General features: G+C 52.7%; 1 protein-coding gene across 1 annotated transcript; it reads left to right on the forward strand.

Annotated features, from left to right (window-relative positions):
* The first annotated feature begins 8,916 nt into the window (after window positions 1-8,916).
* On the forward strand, window positions 8,917-10,715 carry LOC102461594 (olfactory receptor 52K2-like). Its single transcript, XM_014579121.4, has one exon. It carries the CDS (start codon window positions 9,426-9,428, stop codon window positions 10,380-10,382), a length of 957 nt encoding a protein of 318 aa, XP_014434607.4. The 5' UTR covers window positions 8,917-9,425; the 3' UTR covers window positions 10,383-10,715.
* The last annotated feature ends 5,824 nt before the right edge of the window (window positions 10,716-16,539 follow it).

Below are 16,539 nucleotides of genomic sequence, written 5' to 3' on the forward strand. Positions count from 1 at the left end.
CGTTTTTTTCTCTTGCTCTGGCTCTGGCATGCTGCTCTGTGGCGAGCTGTCTGGTGAGATGGTGCTGGGACCTCTTCCCCGAATCGCTGACTGGGCAAGCGACAACAGCCATTGGTCCATGTACATCTCATTAGCTCGTTTGATTGCTAGCTTTGTAGTTGTCAGTGACTGGACCCCTGAGGCATGGCACCCTGCCCCATCTATTGCCCCAAAGCCCTGCCCTCTTCCCACCTCTTTCTCCTAAACTTACTCTCCTGCCTAGCCTATTCCCCCAAGTAGCTGCCCCCTTCTCCAACTCTTCCCCAAGTCCTGTCCTCTTTGCTGTCTCTTGCCAAAAAGTCCAGCCCTGTGCTCACTCCTCTCCTCCACAGCCCCAGGTCAATCCTTGGATCATTACCCCCCTCCTCATGCCCCGCTGGGCTCCCTCTGCTCCAGGGCTGGGACAGGAGCTGCTGCAGCCTGACAAGGAGCCTGCCGTGAAGGCCGTGAGGACAAGCCAGGCAGGAATGGAAGGGGAAGCCAGGAAGCCATATAGAAGCAGCTGAGGGCTGGGAACAGGGTTGTGAGGCAGGTGGGGGAAGCTGTGCTCATATAGCCTGTGGGCCCCACAGCTCAGCTACAAAGTCCTGAAAAAAGAGAGCTTTATGTGGCTCATTTCTGTAGCTTTCCATCCCCTTTGGTTCCCCTGGCTGGAGGCTGGAAGCAGGCTGGGTCCCTGCACTGTGAATTGGGTGGGAGGCCTTTGCCCTGTGCCGGGCTGCAGGGGCAGGAGCCAGCTTTGAAGCTAGAGGGACATTGCCTGAGAGCAGCAGAAGGACAAGCCCTGCATTACTGGGGAAGGCGGGCTGCTGAGCAGAGACCGGGGTGGCTACCAGGGAGGGAGATAAATGGCCCCTCTTCCATTAGCCGGCTACGCACACACGCGTCCGGCACCTTCTCTGGAACTCTTGGGCACCCAGGAGCCGAGTCCAACACAGACTCAACATGATGACTGGGCACCTAGGAGCTCTTGGCCAGGCTGCTCAGTGGTGTTATCCCTTCTGTTGCTGTTGTAACCCTGGGGGCTGTAGGTGATGATCAGGGGTAATGACCGTCACTCTCAGTCCATGGGGGACAGGCCAATCCTTGCCTATCGACAGCCCCCCAGTCTGAAGCAAGTCATTTCCAGAGCCCACACACCATGCCTTTGATACACTCACCTACCCCTGCAACAAACCCCATTGTTCACACATCTCTACAAGCGACACCATCGCAGGATGTAAACATGCAAGCCACCACATCAGGGCTCATACACCTGCACAATGTGATCTATGCCATGGATATTGGCCAAACTGGACAGTCTCTGCAACAAAGGAAAAATGGACACAAATCAGACATCAGGAATGGTAACACAGAGAAACCTGTAGGGGAACATTTTATCCTGCCTGGACAATCGTTAATAGACTTTAAAGTCACCATTTTTCTGCAAAGGGAATTTTATCACCCAGTTATAAAGAGAGACTGATGAGCTAAAATTTATTTCCAAGTTTGACACTACCAGCTTGGGCTTGAATAAAGATATTAATTGGTTAATGCACTTCAAAGGCAATTTCCCCTGTCTTTGATATTCACATTTACACACCAAGAGCTATGAATGAGTGTTATCCAGCCTGACTCAATTAGTGTCATTAACACTTATCCTACAATTTACAGGTAACTGCTTTTGTATATATACTGTACATATACGCCGGGTTCTGTCATTTACACTCTAACTCAACTGAGGAGTTTTAACCATGAAAACTCATGATATATTTGTTGTCTGTGAGTCACTCCAAGGGTAGCACTGGATAGCTTGTTGTTCCACCAGGAAATAGTTCTAGCTCCAGGCTACGGCCAGCTTACATCACTTTTGCACAAGAGATGTACTTTTGTGTAAGAGCATCCAGAGCAGTGTGGACACTCTCTTGTGCGAGAATGCTCTGATGGCCATTTTAGCCATAGGGGTTTCTTGCACAAGAAACCCCGGTTGCCTGTCCACATTGCTTTCTTCCACAAGTGCTCTTGCGCAAGAGGGCGTTTTCCTCGTGGGGAGAGGAATAACTCTTGCACAAGAAGCTCTCTGTTCCGATGCCTTACTGCAAATGTACTTGCGTAAGAACATGTGCGCAGTGTAGATGCTCCGCAAGTTTTTGCACAAGAATGGCTGTTCTTGCACAAAAAGCCTGCAGTGCAGATGTAGCCTTAGCGATTTCAACTCTTAGCCACTCCCTAGGCTGACCAAAAGCTTTCATCTTCCACTGGAATAACAAAGAGACTCCTTATGGAGTCTGCTTTTAGGTCTGTCCTTAGAACAAGGGGGAAAGGAGACAGGTTGAACCAGTCTTACAGCTCACACCTGGCAGGCAAGAAGCTGGCTGCTTCAAGTCCCTTCCCCCCAACTCATCTCACTCTAATCTGGGGGGGGGGCTTGTTCACCTGAGACCCTGTACAATGGTGGTGCCTCTCCTGCAAGCACTGGTGTCATGTTTTAAGTTCCTACATTCAGGGGTAGCATGGTTTGTGACCCCACAACAGCCAAATTAGCTACAATAAATCCCATTCCATTCCAACAACTGATCCTCCATCAGGCCTGGCTGAATTGGATTTACAGAACCGCACCCCGGATTCCTTCCCATCCCGGCATGAGCTGTATTTACATCTCTACAGTTAATTCTCTTGCAGGGCTAAACACTTTGAATGAGCGTGCCCACACTCAGGGCTGCTCTCCTTTCAGCTGGCAGCATTGCAAGCAGTTCTTCGACCCTGCTTACACATCATTTGCATTGCTGTAAAATGGAGTCGTGGAGGGGTGTCCGTGGCCGGACCAGGGGGAGTGGGAAGTCCAGTAAGTGACTGAGCTTAGTCCATTGTCATGGGTGTGCGGACGCTAGTGTAACTGTACACATGGACCAGGGGCACTACGACGGGGCTTCGTTGACAATCAACCTGGCCAAGTGTCTTCTCGCCTTCACCGATGCTGTGGTAATTTGGTGGTTCTCTTGCTGTGACAACTACCTGTGCAGAGCTGTAACAGCCTGGAGAGGGAATGTTCAGCAACACCAGCCCCCCTTTTAGGATTCCTTGTAATGGATTTGTGGTGTTCCCTCTCTCTCTGGGCTTGTGGGAGGCCGTTCTGCCTCACCACATCACTGGGTATTGCTCACAGTTAGGGTATGTCTACACTAGCCGCCCTAGTTCGAACGAGGGTGGCTAATGTAGGCATTCGAACTTGCAAATGAAACCCAGGATTAAAATATCCTGGGCTTTATTTCCATGTTCCAGGGCGCCACCATTTTTAAATGCCCGGTAGTTCGGACTCCCTGCCTGCTGTTACACGCGGTACGGGCTAGGTAGTTTGAACTAAACCCCCTAATTCGGACTACCATTACTCCTCCTGCAATGAGGACCATGATGTTTCCACTAAGACGGCACGTGATACCATTTTGCACAAGATCTGCTGCAATTTCCTGAGGGAGGGGATTGTGGGGTGCCAGGATGTTGCTTTGGGGGACAGCTGATCACAGCAACGTATCTCTTAAAAGAGAGCTCTGTGAGATATAATTTTGCATTTTTGTAGGAGATGTACGTAGCCTGAAGGGCCTACCACCAACCAAATATTGGGCCTGCCTCTGATGAGTCTGGCCCTGCTCACATGGTCACCGTATGACACGTTTCCACTCGGCTCTGCATGGCTTAGGCCTCATTCTTAATTTGTGTGATCGCCATCGGTACTAACAATCTCCACCAGCTCCTGGCCTGTGTTTTTTGGGGTCACGGGTGCCCGGTAGAGTTTGGGGCTGCAATGGATGCTACGTTACACTCTTTCAGTCGTATTGGTGCAAAGTGCGAGTGGCCGTACTGATGTCGGGCTAAGAGGGCTTCGGGCGGGGTGGCTGTTCCTGTGCGCTTGTGTGCTTGGGCCAGGCCTTCTGCAGGGTCACTCACACTACAGCAGGTGATGGGATTGTTCATGTAGAGGGGCTGCCCCTGCCCAGCTGCCCACTCCGTCCTTCCTAAATAGATCACAGCGAGTGATTCTGTGTCGTTGCACCAGATTCACTCATAACAACGACTTCACGTCCGTTCCCCCTGGGGTGACCCAGCCTGCCCACCAGGTGGGCTGTCCGAGGGTTGGTGGGGCTAAATCCAAGGGGCTGGACCTCTCGGGCTGTCAAAGACCCCCTGGCACTTCGGGGAGGATTTAGGAGCCTTAGATCAGGAGCTACTTCCACCTGGAGGATTTCTCTTGGGACCGATTTTTCCCTTGTGGATTTAATGGGCAGTGGAAACTTTTTCTCTGGCTCACCCCCCACCTGGGCGGCTGTTCCCAGGAACACACTGCAGCCTGCAGCCTGCTCTGTGAGCGGTCCTGAGGGAGGTTGCTATGGAAACCGGAGCGATGAGCCCTGCGGAGCAGCGAGTGGACAGGCAGGGGACACACTGCAGGGCACATTCACACAGAGCTGGGGGCAGAAGGGACTGAGGATGTGTGGGCGGCCCTCCTTGGCCCGAGATCTGACCTCCCAGGTGGTACCTTGGGTGCCACTGAGAGACGACCATCTTCCCAGTGCACCTGCTGCCTGTCACACCCATGGGTCGCCTGCTTTGGAACAGCGCCTGGGCAGATCCCACAGCAGGCCTATCCAGAGACATTCGGGGGGGGGGGCGGAGCTGGTACATCGTGTTCGCTGGGGCCCTCCTCCTTACCACGTCACTGTATTTACACAGACGTTACAGATTTGGGGGCCTGCACTGGGGTCCCACAACTGTTCCCCCCATGAGTCCTGGTGTGCAGCTCTTGCTGACTATCTAGGGGATTTCTCCATGCCTCTGAGGGCAGAACCTTACCCGGACCTCTGAAAAAGGAGGGAGAGAAGCCATCAGAGGGAAGAGGAATCCAAGCCTCTGTCCCCAGTCGAAGCTGTGCGTAAGGCAGGGCGGACGCCCCCAGAGCCAGGGGCCAGGACCCCTCTGCTGTAGGGACGCTGGAATGAATCCCCCAGTAAAGACCCCTTGGAAATCCTGTCTCGTTGTCAGTAGCTTTGGAGGAGCTTGTCCCATTGTCGCTGCTTGTCCCTGACGGACCCCAGCCCGTAGGGGCCCTGTACGCCCCAGCAGGGGAAAGCAGGGGCTGTTTGTCTCTCCGCTGAGCTGTGCCACAAACCCTGCTGGGATTCCCCAGCCATGGCTATAAACCTCCTGCCCAGCGCTTCTCCAGCACAGCACAGAGCCTCTCCAGATCGCCGCCCCCTCCCCCGCCGCCGGGCTCAGCCTGTCTCTGCTGCGCAGGAGCTGGGTGAGTGCAGGGCCGGGGAGCCCAGAAGTGGCCTCGTTAGCAGCGCCTGCCCTAAGCAATCGCAAGGGGAGCACAGAGCCGGGACTCAGGAAGGGTTCCCTGCAGGGCCGGCTGTTCCCCGCCCGGAGAGCTGAGAAAGGGGCAGGTCGGGACGGGGAGGAGAGTGCTGAGAATCCCCCCTGTCCGGGAATCTGCTCTCGCCTGTTCCTGCCCTTAGCCACTGTCGCCACAGCAGCAGCCGAGGGCCTTGCAGGCGGGTGCTCAGTGTGTGACTAACATCTAGCCCGGGGGGTTTCAATCCCCAGGCCGGGACCCAGCACTGGGCGGTGGATGTCGGGCACTGGGGCTCCTTGCTGCAGGGGGGCAGGTGACCCGTGGAGGGGCTAAGCCAGATCCCTGCCTCTCCTGGCACCACAGACGGCTCTGCGCCCCAGAAGCAGCCGGAGGCAGGCCCAGCTCCTAGGCCAGGGTGGGAGAGGTGAGGAGAATGCCCAGAGCTCTGCGCACTGCCCCTGTTCTGCGCACTAGCTGGGAACCTGCTGCCGGCTGCTTGTGGGGTGCAGCATGGTCTGCGGTTGTAGCCAGACAGGAACCCCCCCATAACATCCATCTTTGCTTGCCTGGAGCATGCAGGGCACACAGAGCAGTAAAAGCCTTGAACAGGAGGTTCCGGATATGGCAGGCTGCTGTGACCGTGAATGGCTGTAAACAGAGATTCGCCAATTACTAACCAAAAGGCTGCCAAGAAGTGCCCTTTACTAAAAAACCCATATTAATACGAACACCCAGCCGTCTGCGGGGGGAGGAATCTCTCGCCCAGGAAAAAAATTTCTAATACTCGCAATTTAGTTATTTCTCTTGCAAGTGTAAATTAAGTTAAAACTTGCTTGTAAAAACTGGCGCCACAAAACGAACCAACACAATTTGGCATCTTAAATAAGAAAGAGAATACGGGCCCCCAGGGGTATAAATTGGGTCCAGCAGCACATTTACTCTAAGTGTCAATCTACCGTCTATCTGCTGCTCGGGTTAGGTGTTTAAACTCCCGAGGTTCTACGGGGACACCCACCTCGTATTCGTCTTTCCTAAAAATTAAGGAACCGGCCCTGGCTTAACTCGCTGGAGTTGAGAGGCACAGAAGGGGGTAAAAATTGTACCGGAATGTGGGCCTTTGTCTTAAGAGTACACATAGACTTAAAGCTCTTTAAAAATTAAGCTGTCACTTGGTACCATTATTTCTATTTTCTATCTTTATTTTCTTTGTAATCATTTTTAAAATCTGTATTTGCTAGTACTTAAAAAAAAAGCAATAGCCATTGTAACCATATGCTTTTATAAGTGTTTTTAATAAATCTGTAACTGTTTAAGTTTTAACCTGACTCCTTCAGTTGCTGTAACAAAACCAAGCGCAAATTAAAAAAAATTCAGCCTGTCATAAAAAACAGGTATAAAAGAGCTTGGGCGTTTGGATCGTGTCACTCCCAGGTGACAGATCCATTGGGGCATCTCTCAGTCTTCCCTAAACTGCCCGCTGCAAAAAAATCCTGTATCCTAGCAGCTAGCAGGTGTAATAAGCTCTTTCCTATAAACTCGGGGCATCTACCAGCCTGTTGGCTGCCCTCCGCAACAAAACCCCGGTCCTAGTGGTAAAAACACAAAGGTTAAACCTTTTCTCAGTAACACACACACACACACACACAGCCCTAACCGTCGGCTGACAGCGGTGCCAGGAGAGGCAGGGAGCTGCCTTAGCCCCCCCACTGCACCGCTGACCAGAAGCCACTTGAGGTCAGCCCCTCCAGCCCCAGCCCTGCCCCCAAAGCTGGAGCCCCCTCCTACACCTCAAAACTCTCATCTTCAGCCCCACCTGGGCAAATGATGTTGGGCCGTGGCATCAACAATTTTCTTCAGCTGGGACATAAGAAAACAAGAGAGACAATCCCTGCTCGAGAGAGTCAAGGGGAGGTGATGGGAGACCTTTCGATTGGCCCAACACCCGGCGAGAGAAGAGAGGAGCTTCCCAGCGTGCACAGAGCTCTTTGGCACAACGGTGCGTGGAGGGCTTGTTTGGACAGGGTCTGGGGGCTCCAGCGTCCATGCAGCCCAGTGCTCATGCCACAGAAGACTGGATGAAGAAGGGCACCTGACGCTCAGAGCAGAAGGTGGGTTGGGGTGGAGGTTTGCTGCACAGGCTGGGGCTGGCCCCCGGGAAGGGTCTATCTGCTGCATGAAGGAGCTTTATGCTCAGGTAGAAAGTTCCATTGAGGCTGAGGAGCGTGTGAGTTGGCTCTGTACCCCCGGAGTTCAGTCCTTGTAGACATGCTGGGCCCAGACCACTGAGAACCTCAAGGATAAGCCAGAGAGCTTGAATGTTGCTTTGGGGGTAGGTTGACTGAAAGGGGCCCAACGTGAGACACTGTCAGGGCAGCATTTCCCAAACTGGCCTGTGCCATCCGCAGATGAGGCTGTGTTAATCCTCAGGCAGAGCCGGCCTTAGCATGAGGCGAATTGAGGCGGCGCCCCCAGGTGCCCGGCTGTGGGAGGATGCCACTAGGACCCAGAGAATTGAGACCTTTCAAAGTTTTGGCCCAAGCGAGGGGGCAGGGGGTGTCTTTTGAGCTCCCTGCCTCAGGTACCAAAATGTTCTGGGCTGGCCCTGTCCTCAGAGTACAGAGGACCCCATTGGGACCTGCACAGTGCGACCTCACAGGCACAAAGTCACTGTGTGAGGAAGAGTCCATCTTGCTCTTCCCAGTGCTGTCTGACATCCAGGGGCACACAGCGAGAAGTCCCGTGGAGCCTTATGGACAGAATTATTGGAGCATGAGCTTCCCTGGGCAAAGACCCACTTTATCTGACATGCATCTTTATAGTAAAGAATACAACTGTCAGACACATAGATTAACATAATTTTGGAGGGAAAGTCACATGGTTTCTGCAAAGGGAAATCCTGCCTTACTAATGTGAAGAAGTGGGCTGTGCCCAGGATATCTCATGATCCCATCTACATGTTTTGTTAGTCTTTAAAGTTCTCCCAAACCATTTGTTGTTTTTTAAGTTAACCCTGTACAGACAAACTCGGCTGAGAGGGTCAACAAACATGTGGACAAGGGGGATCCAGTAGCTATAGTGTACTTAGATTTCCAGGAAGCCTTTGACAAGGTCCCTCACGAAAGTCTCTTAAGTAAACTAAATAATTAGGGGTTTGGAACAGGTCTCGTATGAAGAGAGGCTAAAGCGACTGGGACTTTTCAGTTTAGAAAAGAGGAGACTAAGGGGGGATATGATAGAGATCTATCAAATCATGACAGGTGTGGAGACAGTGAATAAGGAGAAGTTATTTACTTATTCCACAAATGTAAGAACTAGGGGTCACTAAATGAAATTAATAGACAGCAGGTTTTAAACAAACAAAAAGAAGTTTTTCTTCACTCAGTGCACAGTCAACCTGTGGAACTCCTTGCCAGAGGATGTGGAGAAGGCTAGGAATTTAAGAGGGTTCAAAAAAGAGCTAGATAGATTCATGGAGGTTGGGTCCATCAATGTCTATTAGCCAGGCTGGGTAGGAATGGTGTCCCTGACTTCTGTTTGTCTGGAGCTGGGTGACAAGAGAGGGAGCATGTGAGGATTCCCTGTTGTGTGCCCTCCCTCTGGGGCACCTGGCATTGGCCACTGTGGGCAGATGGAGCTTTGGTCTGGCCCGGTCTGGCCGCTCTTATGTTCCTATGTGTGTGTGGTCACGACAGAATCCACGGACCGTTCAGTCTCTCCTCACTGGCCTGAATTCCATCATCCACACGGAGAGACCTTGAAAATGTGGAATTTGTTTCCTTGACCCGGCTCAGGATTGTGATTCGGTGTCCCTGTGACATTTGGGGTTTATTGGATGAATTACGGCTGAGAAAATCCCACCTCCTCCTTTTCCCATAAGATCACAGAACCATAGAACACGAGAACGGGAATGGCCCTTGGGAGGTCATCGAGTCCAGTCCCCTGCCCTCACAGCAGGACCAGGCAGAGTCTAGAAGATGGTTAATGATTGTTGAATGGTTAATTACAGGGGCAGGAAGCAGCCGTGATATTGAATTGAACACACCCATCCGGGCTCACCATGGCAGTACCCAATGGGACCAAGGCCCACCCCACCACCTTCATTCTCCTTGGCATCCCGGGGCTGGAGGCGGCCCACGTCTGGATCTCCATCCCCTTCTGCTTTGTCTACGTGCTGTCTGTCGTAGGGAACAGCCTCCTCCTGGCTGTAATCAAATCGGAGCCGAGCCTCCATGAGCCCATGTACCTTTTCCTTGCCATGCTGGCCGTCACCGACCTGATCATCTCAACCACCACCGTGCCCCAGACCCTGTGCGTTTTCTGGTTCAGGGACTGGGCCATTCACATCAATGCATGCCTGGCCCAGGTGTACCTCCTTCACACCCTGTCAATCATGGAGTCCGGGTTCATGCTGGCCATGGCCTTCGATCGCTACGTCGCCATCTGTAACCCGCTGCGACACTCGGCCATCCTGACCCATCGGGTCATAGCCACCCTAGGGCTGGGGGTTGTGCTGAGGGCGGCCGTGTCGGTGGGCCCACACCCATTCCTGCTGCGCCAGCTCCCCTACTGCCGAACCAACGTCATTCCTCACACCTATTGTGAGTTCATGGCGCTGGTGAACCTGGCCTGCACAGACATGAGCGCCATGAGTACCTACAGCCTGGTTGGGGCATTTCTCACCGCAGGGGTGGACTTGACCCTCATTGTCCTGTCCTACATCCTGATCTTGCGGGCCGTCTTCAAGCTCCCTTCCAAGGAGGCCCGTCTCACGTCCCTGGGCACCTGCAGCTCCCACATCGGTGCCATCCTCGGGTTTTATATGCCAGGCTTATTCTCCATTCTCACCCATCGGTTTGGCCACAGCATGGCTCCTCACGTCCACATTATTGTAGCCAACATCTATATGCTGGTTCCCCCCATGATAAACCCCATCATCTATGGGGTCAGAACCAAAAAGATCCGCAATAGAGTCCTCCAGGTCTTCAGTGCCGTGGACTGTCACACTATTTCATAAGGGGACATACGTCCTGGGGGAGAGATGTTTTCATAGACTCCCTCCCCTCCCAACCACCATGGCCACGGGCACCTTTCTCCCCACCAGATCCTAATGCAACCCTTGGGCAACGAGAGCAGAGAGGGGCGTGGAAAAGCAGTGCTGTGGAAGCAGGCTGTGCAGTTGCAGCTTCCTGCCGATTCATGCTTGGGAGCTGGACAGTAAGAGACGCCCTCGTGCTGTGTTTGCATCCAGACTTCTCAGGACTGTGGAGACGTAATGTGCAGACCTCTTGTGGCTCGTGGACCAGAGTCTGGGAACATCCAGTCTTCGACAAATGGCCCTAGAGGTCATGCCGAGGGCTTCTCTGCTGCGTGCCTATGAATGTGCTCCACCCATCCGCAGTAGAGAAACGGACTCTAGTCCTGCATGAGGCTAAATCTCCTCTATCTGCTCATAAATCCTCCACCAGCGGAGAATGAGCATGCCACCTATTTAACAGCTACAGGTGTTGTCTCCTCTCGCTCCTTCTTCACAAGGTGCAGGAGAAATAGCTCCATTAACCTATTGGCTTTTGAAGGGTAGATGAGAGAGGGGGGTTATTGAGAGCTAATGTGACGTGGGAACGCTCGGCATGGCCACGGTGAGGCCTGTGTCCGTTCTGATGGCCCCTGGCAGTCGACATGGACAGTGAGGTCTGTGAGGTGCTCGGTCTGGTGCCGGGGACTAGACTTGAGGACCTCTCAAAGTTCCTTCCAATTCGAGCATTCTGCTCTCGGGTCTCCGCTGTACGTTCTGGCTCCCGTGCTCACAACCCGTTCCTGTCGCTCTACAGCTGGGTCTCCTCATTTCAGACAGCTCCTTCTCTAGTGTAGCTCCTGGGACGTCCCCGGCTTTCAGCAGGGCCATGCAGATCAGTGCTTCCCTCACTGCGGAATGTTTGTCCCCAAATCTGTGCCAAGAGGGCCAAGGGGGGTATCCATTGAAAACTCATGCTCTGCTCTTTCTCTTTGTGCTACTCCTACACCTGGATGATTTTTGAGGGGGAATTTAGGAAAAGTGGCTCCGTCCTGGCATTTTAAATGTTCGGTTCTGGCGTCGCCTGCCTATTGAGAGGGGTGGCGACTCAGTGAGGTGTGGTGCTCCGTAGTCAATGTGCCGTAAGTGTTGTAAGAATTCTGCTGCAAACCTGCAGAGCAGCAGGGACGCCTGACAAGGACCCGGACAGGTGACTTGCTCTTGGGACATTCTCCATGTTGGGAGGCACCTTCTCAGAGGAGAACAACGGGACTCCCCCCCGTGGGCAAGGACATGAAAGGGCCCTAGGGATTCCTCCATTTGTCTTCAGTCCTGCTCTTCACGTCAGGAGCATCTTTGCAAAGGACAGAGGGCCGGGAAGGCTTTGTTGACCCATCCAAAGAATGGACTCCAAAGACTTTGAAGATAGCACCCCACCTCTGTGAGCCTGAACCAGAGCTTTGTGGCTGATGTATGTCATGTGATTTGTGTAACCATTCTACTCTCAACCTTTTCTTCCTTGTTTTAACAAACTTTTGGATTTTAGATTCTCAAGGCCTGGCCCAGCGAGCTCTTCTGGGTAAGATCTGGGCTATAAATTGACCTGGGTCCATGGCTGGTCTTTGGGATGAGGAGAAGCTCTTAGGAGTTGGCGAGGTGAGTTCATAGCCTCTCGCCTGTGTAAGGTTTGGGGATGGTTGTGGCACAGGGAACGCTGGAGTGTCTGAGAGGGATGCTTGTGTGACTTCTTGCTGGCCAGTGTGGCAAACAGAAATGCTCGGTGTGACTGGCTTGGTGCCTTATAATGGAGAACCCCCCCCCCAAGCATGGGCTATAAATAGCCCTAAGCAATTTGCTCTTATTTGTCCCTCTTAGTGGGGCTTCCAGAGCATCCTTATATTACAGGTGCCTTCAGCTCTCTGGTGTTCTGGTGTGTCTGTGAGGGGGAAAACAGGTGTATGAAGTACAGGGAATGGGGGCAGGGGTTAATAAAATCCTTGTTTTACTGTTACACCATTAGACTGTTGAGGGTGGTCCAGGGTTTCACATAAAATACGAGCTGGCAACCCCCGTGGTAACAGTCACCATAACATGCATGCTAGCCTTTTATTCGTTCCACAGAGAAGGAAGAATCGTGCGTCTCTGTAGAGCGGGATCAGACTAGCTGACACTCACCTCGTGCCATGCATCTCCAGCCTTCCACAAACAGAGGCCAGGGACACCACTCCTACCCCTTGGCTAATAGCACTCCATGGACCCAACCTCCATGAATTTATCTAACTTCTCTTTAAACGCTGTTCTAGTTCTAGCCTTCACAGCCTCCTGCGGCAAGGAGTTCCACAGGTTGACTATTTGCTTTATGAAGAAAAACTTTCTTTTATTAATTTGAAGCCTGTTACCCATTCCTTTCATTTGTTGTCGTCTAGTCCTTCTATTATGGGAACTAATGAAGAACTTTTCTTTATGCACCCTCTCCACACCACACATGATTTTATAGACCTCTATCCTATCCCCCCTCAGTCTCCTCTTTTACAAACTGAAAAATCCCAGTCTTGTTAGCCTCTCTTCATATGGGACCTGTTCCCAACCCCTGATCATTTTAGTTGCCCTTTTAGGAACCCTTTCCAAGGCCAAAATATCTTTTTTGGGGGTGAGCAGACCACATCTGTACACAGTATTGAAGCTATGACGTACCATAGTTTGATACTTCCCGTACTCCTTCTTTCAGTGGCTTCCCCCCTCCAGCTCCCTCCTCCCAGGTTTCCCCCTCCCCTCTCCCACCCTCTCTCTTCCACTCTCCCACCTCCTTTTCCCAGTCTCCCCAGAGGTTCATCCTCCCACCCAGTTTTGCTAAATAAAGAGAGTTTCTATTTTTGAACCCGTCTCCTTTATTTTTTACATCAGGAGTGGGGTTAGGGAGGGGTAAGTGGAAGGAGGTGAGGGAGGAATGGGGCACAAGCCTCCAATGAGGAGGACTGGGGTGGCTCTGCGGGATCCTCGAGGTGGAAGCTCTCCTGCAGGGCCTCCTGGATCCTGACAGCCCCCCGATTGACTCCCCTCCCCTCTGGAGGGCAGCCTGCGGCAAGTGCAGCCGGGCTGATGGCCGAGTGCTGTGATGTGCCGAGTGTGGGCACTCAGGGCACTCCAAGCCAGGACTGCTTTGCTGTCCCTCATCGAGGTAGACAAGCAAGTGGGGAACCCTGAGAACTGTCTGTCCAGGGTGGGGGTCAGGACCCTTTAAGCACAGCCCTCGGCTAGCCTGAGAGAGCATCTCCATGCTCTAAGTCCTCCTCTGATGCCCTGCCGGCACTGCTTCCGGCCATCCTTAACCCCGGTTCAGAGTCCACTCAATGTGGACATGCTAGTTCGAATTAGAAAAATGCTAATTCGAATTAGATTTTACGTCTAGATACACTAGTTCGAATTAGCTTAGTTCGAATTAAGTAATTCGAATTAAGTAATTCGAATTAAGTAGTTCGAATTAGTGCTGTAGTGTAGACATACCCATATTTACTGAAACTGACTGGGCCACACATCCCACTGCTACCACCAAGAGCCTGCAGAGTGAAGAGATGTATTCCAGTGCAGGGCTTGTTTAGCCCTAACAAGGGAAGGCTAGGGATAAACACAAGGAAGGGGAGGAGTTATGTAAATGAAGGGCCAAAGTTTGCACAAGAACACATGACCTTAAAGTGGATGTCAGCGAATTTAGGCTTGACATTAGACGAAGGTTTCCAACCATCAGAGCAGTGAAGTTCAGGACCAGCCTTCCAAGGGGAGCAGGGGCAGGGCTAAAACTCTCTGGCTACGTCTACGCTGGCCCCTTTTCCGAAAGGGGCATGCTAATTTTCCAGGTCGTAATAGGGAAATCCGCGGGGGATTTAAATATCCCCCGCGGCATTTAAATAAAAATGTCCGCCGCTTTTTTCCGGCTTGTAGAAAAGCCGGAAAAGAGCGTCTACACTGGCCCCGATCCTCCGGAAAAAAGCCCTTTTCCGAAGGATCTCTTATTCCTACTTCAAATTCCCCCCCCGTCAGATTTGCAGTGACATTGGGAGTTTTTCACCTCCCGCTCCAGCATGGAGCCTGGGGGATTTGCAGCCTTTCAGACAGGCGGGTGCTTTGCAACGGGAGGGATTGAACTCACGATCTGAGGCCTTCCGTGGCTAAGCCAGAGGCCAGGGCTCTGTGGCAGTGGGCAGGTGAGGGGCTGTGGCCTGAAGTGTGCCAGAGGTGACACTAGACCATTGCAATGGTCACTTCTGGCCTTAAGGTCGGTCTCAGGTTCTTCCTCTCAGCCTTGGTGTGTAACTGCCCAAAGCCCTTACTGATGCCTCTTTCAATGAACCCTAAATGGTATTTTCTTTGTTTCCAGTGGGAAAAAATAGCCCCACCCCTGAGAGATGCAGCCAGCTCCTCCTAAGCCCAGTGGAGACACCACGAGGTCAACGGAGGAACTCTTCCATTGACCTGGCTACCGCCTGCAGGGGTGGGTCATCCCCAATCAATGGGAGAGCCCCGGTGGCTGCTGACAGTGGGGGCTACAGAGAAGCACAGTGGAAGGACGTCAGGGCAGCTCCCCCGTCGCTGCTCCTTGAGGGGACGTGTTCAGAGGACGGTCCCCAAGGACTCCACGATGCCAGAGGCCAGGGGGATTTGGAGCCGCAGGCCTATTACGTTGTGTGGGTGCACAATAGTCAGTCCAGAGCTGGGCTGCCCGATCCGTAGAGCCGCTCATGCCCGGCCATTGATTTGGGTGCTCCTCCCCCTGCTGCTCCTGCCCCCGTCAAGCCCCTGGCCACCTGCTCCCAGGATCTTCCTGCTTGTTGCGCAGAAGGGGTGGGGAACTTAAGGGCCCCCAGGATTGCCTGGATCCAGCCCTCGAGGCTCAGGACTCCCTCCCACACACCAAACTCCTCATTTCTGGCCCTACCCTAGAGCCTAGGGGGTCACAAAATCTATGTGGCTGGGCCCCCCAGGCTCTGGTGTGTGAGGGGAGAGAGGGGAGGGGCTTTATCCTTCTCAGTCGGGGCCATGTTGGGGCTTGGGGGGTTAATTCCACTCGAGTGCACCCCCGACTGATTTTCAGTGGGTCAGCGGCCCCCGGCCCAGGTCCCCACCCCAGTGTGCAGCGTGTTCGGTGATGTCAGGGTGTCCCGCAATCTCCAGGACGGGGATAGAGCGGGTGGCAGCAGCTTCGTGAACCAGCCTTGAGACTGGGGAGTGCCGCTGTGAGCAGAGATGGCCCCCTGCCTCCCTCTGCCTTGGCAGCCAGCACACTGCTGCAGTCTGAGCCCTGCCCCTCTCACACACACACGCTTTCCTCCTCACACCCATGAATACACACTGCCTGTGCTTGCGCTCATTCACACACACACACACACACACACACACGCTTTCCTCCTCACACCCAAGAATACACACTGCCTGCGCTTGCGCTCATTCACACACACACACACACACACACACGCTTTCCTCCTCACACCCATGAATACACACTGCCTGCGCTTGCGCTCATTCACACACACACACACACACACACACACACACACACACACACACTTAGACACTCACTTCCCAACACATACTTGTAGGCTGTGTCTAGACAGGCCAGTTTTTCCAGAAAATCAGCTGCTTTTCCGGAAAAACTTGCCAGCTGTCTACACTGGCCGCTTGAATTTCCGCAAAATCACTGACTTCCTACTGTAAGAAATCAGTGCTTCTTGCAGAAATACTATGCTGCTCCCGTTCGGGCAAAAGTCCCTTTTGCGCAAAACTTTTGCGCAAAAGGGCCAGTGTAGACAGCTGGGATTTGTTTTGCGCAAAAGCGCGTCTAGATTGGCCACGGACGCTTTTCCACAAAAAATGCTTTTGCGGAAAAGTGTCTGTGACAATCTAGACGCTTTTGTCTGAAAATGCTTTTAAGGGAAAACTTTTCCATTAAAAGCATTTCCAGAAAATCCTGCCCGTCTAGACGTAGCCGTAGTGCTATTCTTATTTCTCTTACATTTCAAATTTTCTCAGCAGCGAGTTCCCAAAGGCCTACCCTGTCCTAACTCAGGTAATTATCCCCGTCATGAATCAGTAGAACTATCTATTTTAGCTAGGTGTCCTGCTGCTACCGGTGAGCACAGTCACACATTGCCTAGCTATTGGTGCA

Source organism: Pelodiscus sinensis, chromosome 1 (genome assembly GCF_052426305.1).
Source record: "Pelodiscus sinensis isolate ZL-2025 chromosome 1, ASM5242630v1, whole genome shotgun sequence".
In the NCBI taxonomy this organism is placed as follows: domain Eukaryota; kingdom Metazoa; phylum Chordata; order Testudines; family Trionychidae; genus Pelodiscus; species Pelodiscus sinensis.